Source organism: Crassostrea angulata, chromosome 6 (assembly GCF_025612915.1).
Source record: "Crassostrea angulata isolate pt1a10 chromosome 6, ASM2561291v2, whole genome shotgun sequence".
Classification (NCBI taxonomy): Eukaryota; Metazoa; Mollusca; class Bivalvia; order Ostreida; family Ostreidae; genus Magallana; species Magallana angulata.
Window position 1 is genome coordinate 20038494 of NC_069116.1, and position 20645 is coordinate 20059138.

General features: G+C 33.6%; 1 protein-coding gene across 1 annotated transcript in view; it reads right to left on the bottom strand.

Annotated features, from left to right (window-relative positions):
* Window positions 1-20612, bottom strand: part of LOC128186711 (Fanconi anemia group A protein-like) — a 78315-nt gene extending 57703 nt beyond the window's left edge. The window contains exons 1-11 of the mRNA XM_052856568.1: window positions 20509-20612; window positions 19527-19642; window positions 14935-14974; window positions 14351-14484; window positions 12858-12950; window positions 11618-11691; window positions 11278-11366; window positions 9891-9961; window positions 9293-9326; window positions 7274-7411; window positions 800-876 (exon numbers count right to left, since the gene is read on the bottom strand). Coding sequence (XP_052712528.1) covers window positions 800-876; window positions 7274-7411; window positions 9293-9326; window positions 9891-9961; window positions 11278-11366; window positions 11618-11691; window positions 12858-12950; window positions 14351-14484; window positions 14935-14974; window positions 19527-19642; window positions 20509-20533 — 891 coding nt within the window. The 5' untranslated portion in view covers window positions 20534-20612. The remainder of the gene's footprint in view (window positions 1-799; window positions 877-7273; window positions 7412-9292; window positions 9327-9890; window positions 9962-11277; window positions 11367-11617; window positions 11692-12857; window positions 12951-14350; window positions 14485-14934; window positions 14975-19526; window positions 19643-20508) is intronic.
* Window positions 20613-20645: the final 33 nt, after the last annotated feature.

A 20645-nucleotide genomic window follows, 5' to 3' on the forward strand; every position in this document is an offset into this window, starting at 1 on the left:
TGCATATGCTTTAAAAACTACTGGATATCTTTAGTTAGGAGAATCTCTGTTCAGAATCATGAATTAAATTTGGTCTGCTATGTCTGTAACAGGTAAATCACATTCTGCTGATTCTGTATTTCTATGTGAGACAGTATGTATTTCTAAGAATGTGTCATTTTCTATCAAATTACAAGGAAAAAAATTATTAATTGCAAAAGCCATACTTTCATTATTATTTCATACAGTTCACAACAGTCAGCAAAATATAATATCCAGATTTTAAAATTGTGAGGGGTGCTTCTAGTGACAAAAGGCAGATATCAATTCCTCAAGTTTAATAATCAAGGACTATACAGTAATTTATAATTTACAAAACAGATACTTGAATGTCTCTGATTTAGTGATAAAGCAACAGGATATTACTGGTCACAAGATTTTAGTTGCTTACCATCAATGTTTAATACAGTGACCAAATTTTCCATAAATCGGTGAGATTTCTGGTGGGTGTTAATCCATTCTTGCATAGTATCAGACATTCAATGTTTGATTAATATCTTTAGTCAAATGATATTTTTTCAGAGCTTGCTTTAAAATATTGTAGTTAATGTACACCATAAACAGGACCCATCAAAAGCATTTTACTGCTAGTGTCCTTTTGAGGCACAGAAGTTTAAATTTCTATCAATAAAATTACTTCATATTTCATGTATAAAACAGTCTTTTATTCATCGTATAAACGTTTAGTAAACTACTGATACCAAGGAATTCAAATATGCATGATTACTGATATCTAGGAACTCAAAGTAAATTTTATTACCTGTTTATACCATTGTGTCAATGAAGGAGATAGTTTACTAAAAATCCAATCTTTCTGTTGTTTCAATGCTTCTGCCACTAAAAGAGAAAACAAGAGGCCCATGGGCTACATCACTCACCTCAGCAACAATAGCCACAACTATGTGATCAAATCAGCTTTATCTGTTCAGAATATCTGGACAGTTTACTAGAGTAAAACTTTTACAAAAAGATTCTGAAATTTTTTCTCTACACAATCCTTTGATAAACAGTAAGTGCCTTTGTTGTTTCAATGATCTAAATTTACGTTTGAACTACCTGAGGATGCTTCCACACAAGTTTCAAATTTACTGTTTAGTTTCTGAGAAGTAGATTTTAAAGGTACTCCTTGGTAAAAAGTCGACCCCCCCCCCCCCCCCATTGTGGCCCCACACTACCCCTGGAGGTTCATGGCTTAACAAGTTTGAATCTACACTACCTGAGGATGTCGACATCCAAGTTTCAGCTTTCCTGGCTGATTAGTTTCTGAGAAGGAGATTTTTAGGAATTTCTCAATATATTCCTGGGTCATGATTTTCACAACATTAAATCTACATTAGCTGATGATGCTTTTATTTATGTTTCAGCTTTCCTTGCCAATACGTTTTTGCGGCAAAGATTTTTGAAAATTTCTTCACATTTTTCAATAATTCCTAATTATCTCCCCTTTAAAAAGGGTGTGGTCCTTTATTTTCACAACTTTGAATCCCCTTTGCCTAAGAATGCTTTGTGCCAAGTTTAGTTTGAATTGGCCTTTTGGTTCTTGAGAGGATGTCGAAAATGTGAAAAGTTTATGGACAGACGGACAGACAGACAGAGACGGATGGATGACAGACAATATGTGATCAGAAAAGCTCACTTGAGCTTTCAGCTCAGGTGAGCTTAAAATGATGAAACAATATCTTCATTGTGTTGCAGTATGTAGTACATACCGTATAACAGGTAATTTTCACTGCTGTAATTTTTTACGAATTTGTCATAAAATAGGGCGATTTGAATTTTTACGTGTTATTTTTTTACGAATTGGACATGTCCGTAAAAATTAAAATCTGTGGTAAAATGGGGAAATTTCACTCTGACTTTGTTACAGTTGACACATATACAAATCAGAAAATCGTTTTTCTGTTAACGATTCCTTATATTTATAGCTAGGGATGTCAAATTGGTCAATTTTTAGTACTCGGTTACTCGGACGTTTTTCCGATTGAGTACCCTGGTACTCGGTAAGAGTGTAAATAAATATGAAAAAGTACATTGATAACTGTAAAAACTTGGTCACTTTTGTAGAAATTCCTCCTTATGTTTAAGAAAAATGTGATTTAACATGTTTGTCGTTCCCCCCATATGGAATAAGCTTCTAAATATGTTTACTCGCAAAGCTGATATTTTAAGTTTTTTGAATCTTCAGTTCTTTTAAAATATTTCCAGACCTTTGAGGTTTAGGTCTCTTCAATTTCTCTACTGTGTGCTATCTAATTTATATAATAGACTATATAAACGATGATGTTCAGTGAAAACAAATCATTAAAGTAAGCCAAACAAGTGAAAAGCTGTCAATGTGACAGCAAACCGGGTTTTCTTTTATGTAAACTGTATCCATAATCCATGTCAACCCTTATCCAGTGAAATGGAGTACCCTACATGTATATGCAACATTTTGCCAAAAAATGACTAAGTTCAAAAGCTGGTATTTTTTTCATAAATTATCGGAAATCAAAATCCTAGCAATATGCACACCTCTGATATATGTACAATTGATCTGCAAAAGAACAACTTCCTATCTTGAGAACTGTAGGAGGATTTATCCGTACAGTGAGGGTACCCTATATGCAATATTTTGCCAAAAAAAGACTAAGTTCAAAAGCTGGTATTTTTTTCATAAATTATCAGAAATCAAAATCCTAGCAATATGCACACCTCTGATATATGTACAATTAATCTGCAAAAGAACAACTTCCTATCTTGAGAACTATAGGAGGATTTATCTGTACAATGAGGGTACCCTATATGCAACATTTTGCCAAAAAATGACTAAGTTCAAAAGCTGGTATTTTTTCGATAAATTATCGGAAATCAAAATCCTAGCAATATGCACACCTCTGATATATGTACAATTGATCTGCAAAAGAACAAATTCCTATCTTGAGAACTGTAGGAGGAGTTATCCGTACAATGAGGGTTCCCTATATGCAATAATTTTCCAAAAAATGACTAAGTTCAAATGCTGGTATTTTTTTTATAAATAATCGGAAATCAAAATCCTAGCAATATGCACAAGTTTTTTGAATCTTCAGTTCTTTTAAAATATTTCCAGACCTTTGAGGTTTAGGTCTCTTCAATTTCTCTACTGTGTGCTATCTAATTTATATAATAGACTATATAAACGATGATGTTCAGTGAAAACAAATCATTAAAGTAAGCCAAACAAGTGAAAAGCTGTCAATGTGACAGCAAACCGGGTTTTCTTTTATGTAAACTGTATCCATAATCCATGTCAACCCTTATCCAGTGAAATGGAGTACCCTACATGTATATGCAACATTTTGCCAAAAAATGACTAAGTTCAAAAGCTGGTATTTTTTTCATAAATTATCGGAAATCAAAATCCTAGCAATATGCACACCTCTGATATACCGTATTTTTCGGGGCATAGGCCGGTATTTTTTTTCTCCAATGCGCGAGCATCGGCTTATCCCCCGGGATCAGCTAATCGTAGGCTCAAAGTTGAAAAAATTAAACAGTCAAATTTAAAATCCACTGTTTTTAGCAGTTTATCATCAGGGTTGTTTTTTTTTGTCCGTTTGAACTATTGTTCGATAGTTGCAGATGCATAGATATAACATCTAGCCCGTAAGTATATACGTCTCTGTTGTTGTTCCGTTGATAATTTTTGTAATGACATTGCGAGTAATAAAATGTACAGTACTGTACGAGGTATTTCTTTACAACCCCAATCAAAAGAATTTTTTCCCCCACGTTCACGTATGAACCCTGGAAACTATTAATGCGTAGTAAAAAAAAAAAAAACGAAACCGGGTAGAATGAAATATGACGGAACTTTTGTGAATTTCTTCATGTCTGCGTTCGTGGAAATCACTGGTCTTGGGTGAAGAATAAATCAATGCTTTGTGTTTTTACAGTTAATTTTCTGTTGGATGAAATAACGGTATTCTGGTTTCGTGTGTATATACAAAGGTGTGAAACCCGTGACTAAAACACAGCCTGGGGGCACGTAGTGTACACCCTTACACCTCACCGCATTAATTGTGTTTTTAATATTACAACTTCTTTGCATAACGGCAAGTCACTATTCAATTTATTAACGGAAAAGAACACAAATGAAATATTTTATGTGTAGTATTTCGTTTTCTCATTCATGCGATTACGGGGGATAACTCTATTTGAATATGAAACCACGTGTTGAGCTAATGGACGCCATTCCCCGATCTACAATAGGGAAAAGCCTACCAATTATTTTCCCATAGAACTCCATACAAATGTTATGACCTCTCAGTACTTTACTATAATAGTTTCAGTCAAATCTTTGGTATCATTTGAAACTTCAATTCAAGACCTTTCAGGAAATGACAAAAAAATATAGGGTCCCGTGGCGTTTATAGGTCTAATTTGCAGTTGTTTACAACTTACAGCGATCGGCAGTAAATGTCACTCTACAAAAAAAATCAACCCCCACCCCTACAATTTTTCCTAGTGTTGCTATATTCTTTAAAATATTCCCCCATTCCATCATTTATTTTAAAAACTAATAATTTTACTACAAAATGAGAATTGTCACATACCTGAATTCAGCCAATCGCCTAATACCTACCCATTCTTTCCTTATTACAACGTTCTATAACTTTTCTCTGATGTAAACATCCGGGGGTTTGGTACTCTCATTCCACAAGTAGCTTTCAAAGTATTACTTGATTAAATGAAATTGAGCAGTAAGGTTTTAATAAAATATAAAAGATTTGGTACAATATTATACTTAGTTCTATCAGACAGTACCACGGAGGTTTGTGTTGCAATTAAATTTACATTATGTAAAATTACGATACCTAACGATATACACCGACAAATACGGAAGAGACCAAACAGCCAGAAAACACAATTATATTTTTTTTAAATGTTTAAAATATATATGTTAAGCAAATTTAATAACTTTAATTACTCTTTTGACTTTCTACATCGATATTCTGAAAGTATATACTTAATACGACAACTTAAATTCCTTCATCATGCAGCGGTCATACTTTCACCATCGTAATCATCGATTAAAAATCGGCCTATCCCCCAATTCGGCTAGTCTATGGATTTTTCCTGAATTTTGTCTGAAAATGAGCAATTCGGCCTATGCCCCACATCGGCATATGCCCCGAAAAATACGGTATGTACAATTGATCTGCAAAAGAACAACTTCCTATCTTGAGAACTGTAGGAGGAGTTATCCGTACAATGAGGGTTCCCTATATGCAATAATTTGCCAAAAAATGACTAAGTTCAAATGCTGGTATTTTTTTTATAAATAATCGGAAATCAAAATCCTAGCAATATGCACACCTCTGATATATGTACAATTGATCTGCAAAAGAACAACTTCCTATCTTGAAAACTGTAGGAGGAGTTATCCGTACAATGAGGGTACCCTATATGCAACATTTTGCCAAAAAATGACTAAGTTCAAAAGCTGGTATTTTTTCGATAAATTATCGGAAATCAAAATCCTAGCAATATGCACACCTCTGATATATGTACAATTGATCTGCAAAAGAACAACTTCCTATCTTGAGAACTGTAGGAGGAGTTATCCGTACAATGAGGGTTCCCTATATGCAATAATTTGCCAAAAAATGACTAAGTTCAAATGCTGGTATTTTTTTTATAAATAATCGGAAATCAAAATCCTAGCAATATGCACAAGTTTTTTGAATCTTCAGTTCTTTTAAAATATTTCCAGACCTTTGAGGTTTAGGTCTCTTCAATTTCTCTACTGTGTGCTATCTAATTTATATAATAGACTATATAAACGATGATGTTCAGTGAAAACAAATCATTAAAGTAAGCCAAACAAGTGAAAAGCTGTCAATGTGACAGCAAACCGGGTTTTCTTTTATGTAAACTGTATCCATAATCCATGTCAACCCTTATCCAGTGAAATGGAGTACCCTACATGTATATGCAACATTTTGCCAAAAAATGACTAAGTTCAAAAGCTGGCATTTTTTTCATAAATTATCGGAAATCAAAATCCTAGCAATATGCACACCTCTGATATATGTACAATTGATCTGCAAAAGAACAACTTCCTATCTTGAGAACTGTAGGAGGAGTTATCCGTACAATGAGGGTTCCCTATATGCAATAATTTGCCAAAAAATGACTAAGTTCAAATGCTGGTATTTTTTTTATAAATAATCGGAAATCAAAATCCTAGCAATATGCACACCTCTGATATATGTACAATTGATCTGCAAAAGAACAACTTCCTATCTTGAAAACTGTAGGAGGAGTTATCCGTACAATGAGGGTACCCTTTTGGCAGCCGCCCACCCGCCCGCCATTTTCACCATTTTAATAACCGTATTTTTCCGTTGGAAAACCCGGTTAGAAATAAGGGTCGAAGACAGCCAAAGGTGAGAAAAGCTAGGTTACAGGTGCTTGGTCACGATAATTACTATAACACTGCCACAGGCGATAACGGTCTTTTAGCATATTTAGAGGCGTAGGAAATCCTAATAACTGTATGTATAAGTGCAATGGACGTTTAAAGTTTTAAAACCCATGTTTTAATGCATTATTAAATAAACTTAGTAATATTAAAAAATATACATCAGAGTAACCGAGTACCAATTTTAGTATTCAATACTCTGACGTTCGATCGAGTACCCGGTTAATTTTGTAAGGTTGTATTCAGCTAAAAAAAAAAATGCAAAAAGAGTTTCTGCTACATGTACATTTATTTAACCTTGTTTTTGAACTCTGTAAATGATGGCATGAAAGTTGTACTCTGTAAATGATGAAAATGAACCAAATCTGGAAATCGGGAGATTTTCGGGTTGTTTGACAAAAATTGGGTGAAAAGCATGACCCGCCGGGTAATAAAAAATAATCGGGTGAAGGGTCGAAAAATCAGGTGTGACCCAACGAAATTGGGTCAGTTGGCATGTATGTGCATGTATTAATGTAGCAGGCATTGCAGAAAAATACATACTATAACCTATGACAGCAGGTATAGAAAATTTGTTCAACAATGATCTCTACTTTTAATAGCCCATTGGAAACACTAACGAGGGAGCTTTTAACTGTTCATATCTACACCTTTCTTCCAATCTCTCTTAAATATTGTATATTAATAGGTAAAATATGTAAATCAGCCATTATTTTTAGAATACATTTTCTTCTAAAAAATTTTTTGCGATAATGTTCAATTGATGTGTTCGATTGACAAGTTTACCTTTGAGAACTGGCCTGTGAGCCAGCCACAAACTGATGAGTCCCTGGTAATACTGCTTCAGCATCTCCATCGGACAGAACTTTGTCAGGTCCAACACTTTTACTATTCCACCATTCAAGGACAATTCATCAAGGATTTCTACATTAAATTATAGAAAATAAAATGATAAACAATTACATGTCTTATAATTAAGTTTCTAAAGATTTTTTTGGCACGCACACGTTGAAATTTCGATTAACACAAAGTAGGCTCAGTTCACATTTCACCTGCATATATACACTTTAAAACTCAGTCTTTTCTTGCAGAAAATGAAAGCATTAATTTTGTCATGGTTTTTTTTTGGTCACATAAAATTTGAGTTATACTGAATAATATCAGATATCTCAAGAAATAATTCACCAACTACCGGTAGACAATATTGAGATGGTGACCATCTTATATTATGGACAATAGGATGAAAAGCATTTCAGAGAATTTTTTCTTTAACCTTTTTTAACTTTAAAATTTTCCAGCTGGCATAAAACGTTTAATTCAATCTCATTACCCTTTACATACAGGCATTTTTTATTCAACATGAGCAAGATTAAGCAAATTGGAAATAATCTATGGTCTAAAACTGATTATAAAGAGATCAGCTATGACCGTCACTTTGACTTGGTGCAAATTATAAAATCACTGCACACCATTAACCCAAAAGCTCTGTTAATGTGAAATAGGAGACAAACAGGGCCATGTGGAGAGCATATATATGCTCTGAAAAAAGAACTTTGTGCAATCCAATACGACCTTGACACTTGACCTTGACAAGAATATTGCACACTAGGAATATGGCACTCTGTGAGTGAAGTATGAGCCAGATTGGGCCAAAGGAAGAAAAGATATGCTCCGGACAAGAATTTTTCATATAATCCTGCTCTATTACCTTCATATTTGACCTTGAAACTTGGTTCAAGGTCACTGCACACCTTTTACTCAATATTAAAAGGTCTGCTTATGTGAAGTATGAGCCAAATAGGGCTAAGTGGAGAGTATATACGCTCTGAAAAAAAAAAATTTGGCATATCAAATATGACCATGATCCTTCACCTACAAACTTCATTCAAGGTCACTGCACACCCTTTGACCATAAGCACTCTGTGAATGAAGTTTTGGATCAAGGGGAGGAAAGATATGCTCCAGACAAGGATTTTTCATATAATTCTGCTCTGACCTTCAGCTTTGACCTAAAAACATGGTTCAAGATCTCTGCACACCCTTTACTCAAAGGCACTCTGTGGATGAAGCACGAGCCAGATTGGGCCAAGGGGAAAGAAGATATGCTCCGAACAAGACATCTAAGACGGACAGACAGACGGAAGAACAAGGGACGAAAGGACCGATCACTTTAGGGCATCCGCAAAACGGGGCCTTAATAACTTTCCAATGAACAATTACAATACTTAATAAGAATTATGCAAAGTTTATTGATTTTAAGTGATTAGTTGTTTTCAATCTTGCCCACATTCTTTAGTACTCTTACACATACACAATAAAACGCCCACATACACACAGATAGCAATGCAATATCCCCTCTGCAACAAGTTGCATAAGGGATAATAAAATAAAAGGATAATTTTAATACATATACATTATTGCAATTTGATTGGACAATGTGCCAAATTCAAATCTTTCAATAACATTAGAGGAAAAATTGTTTATGAGTTATGATGTTTACAATCAATTTAATAACATCATACCCCCCTCCCCCCCACCCCCCAAAAAAAAAATTATATTTTTTTATATTGAGATTAATACCCATTTAAAAACATTTACCTCTTATTTTATGATTGAAAGTATTGCTGTTTTAACTTATTTTTATGTGTAGATCAAAGCTCACACCACAATGGAATTTGTTTAGGTCGAGTGATTCTGTCATTCCTGTTATAAACAAGCCCATTTCATTCAACTTGCTAAGTATCAATCTAATGAAACACAAAACTTACAATGTAAAATGCACTGTTATTTCACACAAAGTCTTACTTTGATTAAGTAGTTCCAAAATATGCTTTGATATCTGAAATTAGAAAAGTGTCACAACACATATGAAATCAAAAAGTAGCTAATGTAACTTTTCAGGCTTTTCCACATCTTTTTCTGCATCTTTTTAAGCATGAATATATGCATGAAAAACAATTTAAAACAAACAACATATAATAAATGGACTGTGATGATTGGAAAACTTAAAGTTTAATGGATAATTCATTTCAAAAAGTTATGGACAAATATAACAAAACGTTAGACAGGAGAGAGCCTTTAAAAATACATCTTTAGGCTATGGAATACATTTGAACAATGTCCGAGTTTCTGTTTTATAGTAAAATTAACTTTTGTAATTAATTAATGCATCATTAATCATCAGTAGTTCTATGAAAGAAATGATGTACATTTATTCATTTCCATTAATTCTTCATAATTACGCAGTATATAATGACGGAATTCAGGTCACATTGATACAAGTGAGATTTAAAGTAACCCTTCATCTACTGAACCAAATTATTTCAATACAGGATTAAAATTATCTGCCTTAGATTGGCACACCACAAAACTCTTGTATTTGAAATTCAAATCATTTACACACCTTTTTCACATTCAAGGAATCTGTATTTTTCTGAACGGATAATGAACTCTGCACCAGTTGAGTTAAAATTTCTAAAAAGAAAAAATAACCGATTTTGTCTGGAAAACTTGGTTAATAAAATTAATAAGCCTTTCCTGTTACAAACAAACCTAAGGCTGAGATGTTAAAGAATAAAACAATTTTCATTTTAAATTATCATTTAACACAAAGGAAATTGACATTTAACCTTACTATTCTCTGTCCCATGGTATCTCCACAGCATATTTTGCTTAATCACTTTTAAAATATTTATAAATAGTAAATACCTCATGGTTCAAATGATGTTCACCCAATAGTTTGAAAACAACCCAAGATTTATATTTTGAAAATCCCCTCTAGGGTGTCAGGTTTCAATAGACAACTCAAAATAAAAAGTTGGGGGGGGGGGGGGGGGGGGGGTTGCACTGCAACAGACATGAAAGTACCCAGATTTCAATGTTGAACAACAGCACAAGTGAGTTCCAAATTATTAAAGATGTCAGATTTTCCCATTATAATCTCTGTAAGAGGTCTGTTTTCGTTTCTGTGAATTTTTTCTGGGTCAAAAAAGGTGATGTGTCAATGAAGAACCTTTGCACTTCTTTGACAGGTATGTGCATTTTTGTCAAAATCACCCAATTACCATAGTTGGTTGACAAGCTTTCATCTGCTTAATTTATATATTTCAGGAAAAAATTGGGATTTTGAAAATTTAAGAAATTTAAAATTTATGATATTGTAGATTAATATTAATTATTTTGTTGCTTTATATATGTTACCACAACTGAAGAATTAAAGCAAAACTGTGTAGCATTTTGGGGTTTTTTTTTTCATTTTTTTGATGGACAGTGTATTTTTTTTCTCAAATTCCAGTATTTTTTAAACTCCTGTACAGTTCTGGGTCTTCAATTTATTACCTGTAAGCAAGGTTGAAAAATTTTACGGCCTAGGCAGTCAGCTCAGGTGAGCTAAAAAGTTGATTATCATTTATCACAAATTCACATTTCATCCCTCTGTATGATTTCTAATTCCTTTATCCCAGTGGTCTTTGACCCTACAGTAACTTACAACTGTTAAGGTTTTGAAATTCAATAGTGATATACTCATTTTAAATATACTAGTAGATTGTACACAATAAAAAAAATGATCTCAAATTTGTTTAATGTTCACAAATATTTGTCCATGTGGATATTTTTTAATTTTCAACAGACTTAAAAAGATTCGCAGTATGATTTCAGAATGAATGAATAACAACCTACATCATCTAAAGTCTTCTTGTTAAATAAAAGTTTTGTATTCTATACAAATACATGTAATCTTTTCTGTATCTTATCTGTCACTTTGGTGTAAATAATATTTCATACTATACCTAAAAACCAGCTTTCCTCATTGTACAAGGATATGCTATTGAATAATTCATTGGCAAAGGCCTTGGCAAAATCCAAGGAGGAATTTTTACTGAAATAAATTCAGCAAGGCTATATTTTATAAGTTTTCAGCATCAAAAACAGAAAAATAACAACTTTACCCCTTTCTTGAAATTAAAAATTATATTTATTGACAAGCGCTGTCTATGAAAGCAACATTTATGCACAGAAGATGGATTGCTTCCCTCACCTGATAGAAATGAAGAGGATTTTGAGGCATACATATTATCAATTACACTTTACAGCTGAAATATCTTCATTTTTATCCATTTCAAAACTTACAAAGATATGTATGTATTTAAGGCCATTATGGCTTCCTTGTTCAGGACCCAAATCAAATACACTGGCAATGTCATCTGCAAAACAATAACAAGTCCCATTGGTTACAAATAATGCTCATTGTTCACCACAGCAAAATTTCTTTAAATCTTTTCTACTTCCAAGAAGTGAGTATTATATATGCATTGAATCAAAGCTAAATATGGGCAATTTCATACAAATGTGCTACATTTATATGCATAAATAAGATGTTTCTTCCATACCAATATATTTCATATCTATTCCTCTTATGCTCTAATAAAATGGTACATCCTAAGGCCACATAAAAGTAATCTTTAAAATTCTCATCCCCACCCGCCCCTCTTAAAATAGCCCACCCCAATTCTGCAAGTCTTAACTGCATGCTCTTGCACCACGCCAATTTCTGTACATTTATTTATTTACATTCATCAAATAACTAGTCCATATGACATCATCAGGAGACAAAGGACTATGTGCGGTATGGTCAAATATCTGCCCCCGATTTCAACCAATTTTTAAATAGTATCGTATGAAAATGAAATTTTCACAAATCATTGTAAAGAGGATGCCTATAACTTTAATCTTGATTTTAGTCATCATTGCTCACTCGCTGTTTATCTATGACGTCACTTAAATGACCTAATTCCCGCACATTTGCAAACAAATGAAGATATTCTCATTTTTGCTCTATATTTTGCATTCGGAAGTATAGTGCGCAGGTCTGCTCAAGTGCGATTTTAACATATGTTTTTCTTCAGATAGTTATACATATTATACTAAAAAATGGTACTTGAGCAAGCCTGCGCTCGATGTTTCCCAGTCGAAAAACCATCGGAAAACACCCATATTTTGCTACAAAACATCAATTTATCAAAGTAATGCAATATTCATGACGGCATTTCTACATTATGACGTCACTGTGGTGATAACCTTTTACACCTTTATTTTCAATATGATTTTTACTATCTTTCACCTTATTTTAAAGCTCTTTCTAAAACTTTGATTTTGGGGGGCAAAAATTGCATAAAACCGCACTTAGTCCTTTCGAACATTTAGTCAGGTCACCGAAGTGCATAAACAATTTCTGTTTGTAAAACATGATGGGACCAAAGTTAGGTAATCAATTTGAATTCAGAATTTCCTAGTGACTCATTTCTTTGTCACATTATATTAGCAATCTTTTTTGTATAAGGTCTCAAAGGAAAAATAGCACCTGATGTACCTCATTACATAGAAGGTTCAGTAATCTGGGTCGGTTGAATGCTTGTCTATCTACCACCTCTTGAATCACAAGAACTTGTTTGATAATCTTCTCCTAAAAACAAAGAAAAATATACATTATTGTTAATATGAGAATAAGACATAGGAGCAACAATCGGAATAATAAAAACCTATTAATGACACATGCAAAGACAACCTTTTATGCAAAAAAACTAAATCTGATCCTTAAGGTCAAGATCTAGTACCGGTAAATGAAAGGTGCCTACAGGTTCATGAAATTTAAGACATTAATTCTTTCAATGATGCTTCATAACAATAGCTTTGTTTGATAGGGTGTACCAGGACTAAAATTTTTGGTAAACACAATGAAAAATTATGTTTTACACTGTCATTTTCAATAAAAAATAAAGGAATTGGTGAACAAATTTCGGAGTTTTGTCCATTTTTGACAAACAAAATATATCTAGAATGCCTACAGTCTCCCCAAAAACGGAAATAAAGAACCTCTTGACCTCCTCTCTAGAATGATGTCAAATTGAATATAGGTATCGGGATTACTTTTCCCATGATTTAATATAGAATGTCAAGAAATTGTTTAATTTTCTACATAATTCCTATAAAGCCGTAAAGTATGGGAAAAAGATTTTTCAAACCAATTATGACGTCACAATGGTTCTAGCACAAAAAAGATACTCTGGCCCCACCGTCACCAGCTCTCCTCAAGTCAAAAATTAACCTTAAGTATGAGTATTGACCTCAGAAAACAGGTTTCTGCTTAAGGATATCAACTAAACTATAAAAGACTTTAAAAATTTAGCAATATCGATCAACACATGCATAAAAAAGTTTGCATGCATTTACCATCAAATTTATTAAGCTACTTTTTAAATGAAAAAAATCTTTGGTGCAAAGATTAACAATTGCCATAATGACATTGTTCAGCAGAAATAGGTTAAGTTGCCGAAATTTAACAAATATGAGAAGTAAAGACTAGTATTAAATGGTATATTTTTTTTTCAATGTAAAAAAAACGTTGTTTACATGTTTATCACAAATCATGCAGTGTTTAAATAAAATGCAAGTTTTTACTGTTATGGCAGGGTTAAGTCTAATCAATTGCCAATGCGAATAAAATTTCTCATGGGCGCTTAGAAATTCAAGATCTGGTCGGAGCTGTTTTTTCCAGGATAGGGTTGTTTTTGGTTTGTATTTCATTGGTTTTTTTAAAGGGAGTATTTTAAGGTAATGTGTACCAAATATGGTTATAACATTTGCAGGTAGCAAGGAAAAGTTAGAAATGTCATTGTCAAATTGACACCAATTCATTACTTTTGCTTGTAATAACTCTTTTTTCTTACCAATTTTAGCCACGAGTAAGAATATTTGAAAAATGCAGAAAATGTAATCCCAAAGGTCATTCCTCTAAAATTGAACAAGTTGGAAAGTAAAGACTTGATTTGAAATTTGTATGCAGTTAATCAAACTAAGGCAAACCTTAATGTCTGTATTGTGGTTCTGCGACTGCATGTCTTTGGCCAGTTTTAGAACAGCACTAACACAGTCCTCTAACATGTGCAATGAACCAGTTTCAGGGTTGTTATCAACACTAATACATGACTTTAGAACACCTGAAAATAAAGTCGGGAACACCACATTATCACTCAAGGTGTACAAAATACTACATTTACAGCTGCAAATAAAGAGAAGGTAGAAATTACAATATAAATAAACCTAAAAAAACAAGTGGATCATTATCCCTAGAAATATTAAAAAGAAAGTTTATTACAAATTACCTAGCATTTGAAATCAGAAATTAGCCTTCAGTGTGTATATGTTAAGTCATAAAATATTCAATTTAAAACCAATTTAAAACCAACAGACAAAACATTTAAATATATCATGTATACTGTTAATCAACTTTTATTTGCATGAAAGAAAATTTCACGTGGGTATATAGCCAGAAACACTTTATTACAAATATTTCTTGTCATATGAAACATTCCTTTAATGTCTCTAAACACATAACATACACTGTATAACATTAAATGCTATTAAAGTCTTTTCAGAACTCATTGTACCGTTTATTTCATGACTTGATGAAGCTAATAAGTCTGTAACCTGCAAAATAAACAGAAGTCAGAATAAAGGTTAGCCAACAAGTTAACATTTGCTGGGTGTAATTCAGTCATATCCAAATTGCATAATGAAAAATACTGGTAACTTTCCTTCCTTTAAAATCCGCCAAAATATGGAACTTCAGTTCAACATTTAAGTTCATATTTCAACATTCTGATTAACACAGTATATAAAGCATAAACTGTCCAATCCAGTTTATGATTGTATAAATTCTGTCGCTTTATCAATTTCATTCCTATCTTAAACTATTTCAATTAAAACACCTAATTTTTCTAGCTACTATTTCTGTTTTCCTTGTATTTTTTTACAACTTGATAGAGAAGAGATGCAACTCTCTGTTACTAATATAAGATACAAAATGGAAGTTAACCAAGTCAATAACAATGCATCACCATGACGTTTCCAAAGACTCCCTTTTTTTGGAATCCACTCAGCTGTTATGGGAGTCCTTCATACTGTTTGTGGACCAGACATAAAGGCAGACTGATCGAAACACTTAACAGACAGACACACAGACAGAATAACATAACAATTCCAATAAATCCCCCAAATTTTGTATGCATGGTATCACATAGCTCCTAACTTTGTAACTACCCTAACTCCATTACTTTAGGAAACTCCTCAACGTCTGAAATCATGTGCAATTATGATGTCATTTTTTTGCATATCAAAAACCTTCAATCAAGTTTCATAAAATTAAAATGATTAAATTCAAGAATGTGTTAAAACATAACAAAATTACACCTTGTTCATTTTACACACCATTAATTACCTAGCACATTTTTACAATGCACTAAAATGTTGGTATCTCTGACATAAATGCCCTTCAATCATTTACGGTAGTCAATTTCTTTTCGAGATGTCAAGGTGAAACATTTCACATGTAATACATTTTTGATTAAGGTTATTAATACATTTTTTCAGTCTTCATAGGCAGTTTATGCACTACACTTTATGATAACATCAAATCGCTCCTGCCGTAATTTTTGCCTTATAAAGACTTTTAAGAGTATATATACAAATATGATAAATCACTATCTAGAATAGAGCTGAAACGAATACCCAAAATCAATATTCGAATATTCGTGACTGCTATTCTATTCGTATTCGAATATTCGTAGACGTCATGTGCAATGTATTATGCATGTTTGTTACCTTATATGACCGTATTAATTTATGTGTAGGTTACGTAAACACCTCAGTTCGATGTTGGTACATGTAGTCATTTAATAAACTTTTTCCGTTGTATTTGGTGTGCATTCTTTTATGCAAATGATATCTCTATCAACTACAATCGAAAAATAACTTTAATATACTGCAGTTGTAAGGTCCCAACTCCTGTCGATACGTACACAAAGCTTTCCGCCATGTTTGATTATAGTATTTTAAAAAACCAATAACGACATCAATTCCGGAAACGTTCTGTTTATTTCAAATTGAAGAAAAAAATATCGACGTATCTAAATAGATTAAGAAACCGTCGATATACATCATAATACATGACTTTGAACTTACCTAGTAATTCATGTAGATGTATGCTGCAAACTAGCAATTAAAATAATAATACAGAATTTCTGTATTCTGTAATAAATCATTTAACAATGTCAGGTAAATGAAAAAAAATACGTAAACTTGCACAGAGAAAGGATCTAACTTTTGTTTTAACAAATGATCTTTAATCATCTTCATCATTATCTGGCTCAAGTAATGGAAGGGGTGGCAAACTTTCTTTCTTACTCGGACTCGGTGGCTCACTGGCTCGCTCTTGTTTGACTTCAAGTGCGCTTGTGGAAGCAGAATTTTTGTCGTCAGGAAGAACTGATTCCTCTGCGCTGTCGACTTTGGTTTTAGTAGAGCTTAATACAGATCTTAAGAATACCAATTGATTAACTGTGTCGGGGTCCAGACTTGCTCGCTTTTTCGTAACAATATTCCCAGTATCCGAGAAGACGCGCTCTGAGGGAACGGACGTGCCGGGTATACAAAGAAAAAACTTTGCAATGGGCGCCAGTTTTTTGTAGCTATCTGCCTTATTTTTCCACCAGTCTAAAGGATCGACATTTCCCTTTACCGCTGTCTCTCTGACGAACATTTCATACTCTTGTACAAGAGATTTTTCCGCATCTACTTCTTCGCCCGTTAAATCGACTAGATCGCCTAACAGAAAACTCATTGCATTGACTTCAGCCTTGTTACTCTCTGCATTGTCAGTATTTTCCGATTTTACCGCAACCGGCGGTTCCACTGGTACTTGTTCTGTTTGGGTGTCAAATTTTTCTATGTTTGATTTGACGAGATTCCTCTGCTCATCTGTCATGAATTTCAGGGACTTGTAACGTGGGTCAAGTGCGCACGTAAGAACGGCATGGTGTGTCGCTAAATCATGATCGCTCTTGGGAAACCGAGACGACAGATCTTTGGTAACTGCTTCCTTAAACTTAACGAGAACAGTGCTGTCTTCTCCCTGCACATTCAAATGATTTTTAAGAAGACCAATAACAATAGGGTAAACCATGCTGAGAGTTGGGAAACTGGTTCCACTTATTGTAGTTGTAGCAACCTGAAGTGGTTTTAAGACTGGCACTAAGTCCTCAATGACTTTCCAGACCTGATCAGGTAATTCTAGGATTCTCGCATCGGAAGGACTTGTAATGGTGTTGTTGTGCAGGACTGCAAAAATAGCAAGGCGCTGCTCTATGAGCCTTTCGAACATTATATATGTAGCATTCCACCTGGTTGGGACATCTTGAAGAAGTGTGTGTTGTGGTAAATCTAACTGCCTCTGGCGAGATTTGAGCTCATTAGAGGCCAGGGAACTTCTTTTAAAATGGCCGACAAGTTTTCTGGCCGCTGCTGCTGCACTAGAAATTTCCTTGATTTTAAGTCCAGCTTTCACACTTAGCTGCAGAGTATGCGCAAAGCAACGAATATGTGGCCAGTCGAGATGTGTTGTCATAGTTACCATATTGGCGGCATTATCCGTTGTGATGCCTGACACTGGTGTCTTGGAGATCCCAAAGTCCTCTACAATACATTTGATTTCATTCGCAAGGTTTTCCCCGGTGTGATGATCTTTTACCTCTATCGTAGCCAAGACATAGTAACGAAGTTGCCACATGCTATCAATAAAATGAGCTGTCAGGGTTAGGTACCCCTCTGTTGCACAAGATGTCCACGTGTCAGTGGTGAAAGCTAATGATGATTGTGACTGTAATTCAGTCGCTACTGTTTGCTTTAATGAGTCGTAGTAATAATTAGTGTAATTTTTCATGGTGGTGTGTGAAGGCACTACGTATGTTGGGTCAAGTGAGTGGACAAAATTTCTAAACCCTACTCCGTTTACAATGCTAAGGGGACGTAGATCTCTAGCACACATCTCGACCAGATACTTAGTAGTTAATAACCAACTTTCTCGCGACTTCGGTTTTTTCTTGCTAAATTGCAGCGTTGATTGAGATTTCAATGGCCTCTTTTTACCGCGGTCATTATCACTAAAAGAAAATATGGAATCAAATTAATTGAGCATACATACAATACCTACAAACGATTTATTTTAACAATTTTATTAAAAAAATTTAATAGCTAAAATCGCCAAAATGTTTTACTAGCTAAAATCGCCAGGATGAAACAACGAATGGCATTTTTTGTCGACAACTCTTGTTAATAAACTCAAGTAAAAATAGAATTATCACTGCGTTATTCACACTAGCTCAAACATATTTTTCAGTATATCATGCTATAATTCATTCATCGTATAAATTGTTCTAATAAATATGAATCGAAAAATCCGGATTTTTTCTACCCGAGCGATGTAAACTCTGCTTTTACTTCCAATGTAAACAAGTATGACAGTTCGGAGAAATGATAAATTTTACAAACCATGAGGCCGACGGGTGCTTGCCTTTAAGGTGATTAATAAGGTTTGATGTCGTGCCTTTATAAATAAGGCTAGTTGTGCCGACAGGACATAATTTACAAATGGCTTTGTCTTTGGTTTCGTTCAACGTGAAATGCTCCCACACCCAGCTTCTCTTTTCCATCGTGACGAAATAACACGATGCTGCATCGTTTACAGCAATGCATACGGGTATTAAACATGTGACCGAATATTCGAATACTAAATATCTATTCGAATATTAGAAATTTACTATTCATTCGCGAATATTCGAACATTCGTTTCAGCTCTAATCTAGAATATGCTACATTTAAAAGAATGTAATAAATAAATAATATATTTATTACTATATTCATTAATGATATAAAATATTTGAAATATGTAAGGATTGACAGAAATCAAACGGTATGCAAACATTCTGAAACGTTCATAGCAATTGTTGTTACAATACCATTTAAATTGTATACACCTTTTATACTTATTTATAAAATAACTTGGCCTGGATACAAATAGAGTTTAAACTAAATTGTCATTGAGTCTTCAAAATCCACAAAAAATAAATAACAGAGAAACGCAGCATGTTTTCTGCTTATTGTGACGGAGTTTTGGTACTCGTGGATACATGAAATAATTCCAAACCTCGCTCACTGCTACAGTGTTATCATAGTGGTAGCTGACAAGTTGTAAAACTGCATCTTTTAATTCATCTCGACTCTCTTGAGACAAAACCTCTTCTTTCTGCCTTGACACAGAACCTATTTCATTAAAAAAAAGTTAACTTTGTCAACAATGGATAACAGGTACGGTACAATCTCTAGATTTAGCTAGCTTGATTTACCTACATAGCTTACTTTACCAACCTGAAGTAGGATTTTTTTTACCTTTAAGCAATTTTGCTTTTCATGTTTAACAGACAAAAAAAGTCGCAAGGAACTGTCAACTTATATTTGTACTGTGTAGTTTTATAAATGCAACCCCGGGCAAAAATAGTTAAAACATAGCTGCTTTTGAGAAGTTTTAAGGAAATCATGCATTCTATTGTTTGCATAACTGTTTGGCACCTTGTGTGCGATGAGGCATGGATACATGTGATTACGTCACATTGTGCTGAATTATTACCTATCAATTTAATATTATGTTAACCAGAACTAGCTGTACATTTTCTTCTTTGTTATTCCATTTACAAAGTAGCTGTTTGGTAACACAAACATCTATACATAGCCCCCAAAAATTTTGAAATTTGACTGCATTTGCACAAAAAGAGAAACATTTTAAAGAGTGGTTTTTTTTATAAATTGTTTTCAGATCAGTTCAAGTTCAAAGTTCAAAATTATTGTTGCACTGGAGTGCGGCTTCTTGTACGAATGCCCATCTAAGACAAAAGTATGATTGAGTAGATATATAAACCTACTTCAGGTAGATATTAAATAAACCTATGTATGTAAGTCAAGCTACGTAGCTTAATCTAGTGATTGTACGGACCTGGTTAACAGTCTGGTTAACAGGTTAAGTCAACAGATCTTACAACTGTTACCAAAAAATCATACGTTATTTATGTATCAATTCATTAGGAGCCTGCAGCAAGTGAATAGAAATAATTTAAATCAAATGACTAATATACCAATGATTTCTTGAAAAGCAGACATTTAGATGGACGAGAAGAGCTTTTCTTTAAATGATAGTCCTAGTTCACCGTCGTTTCACGTTTGTCAGTTTTTCGATTCCTTTTTGTGAGTATGACGAACCCGATTTTAAAAC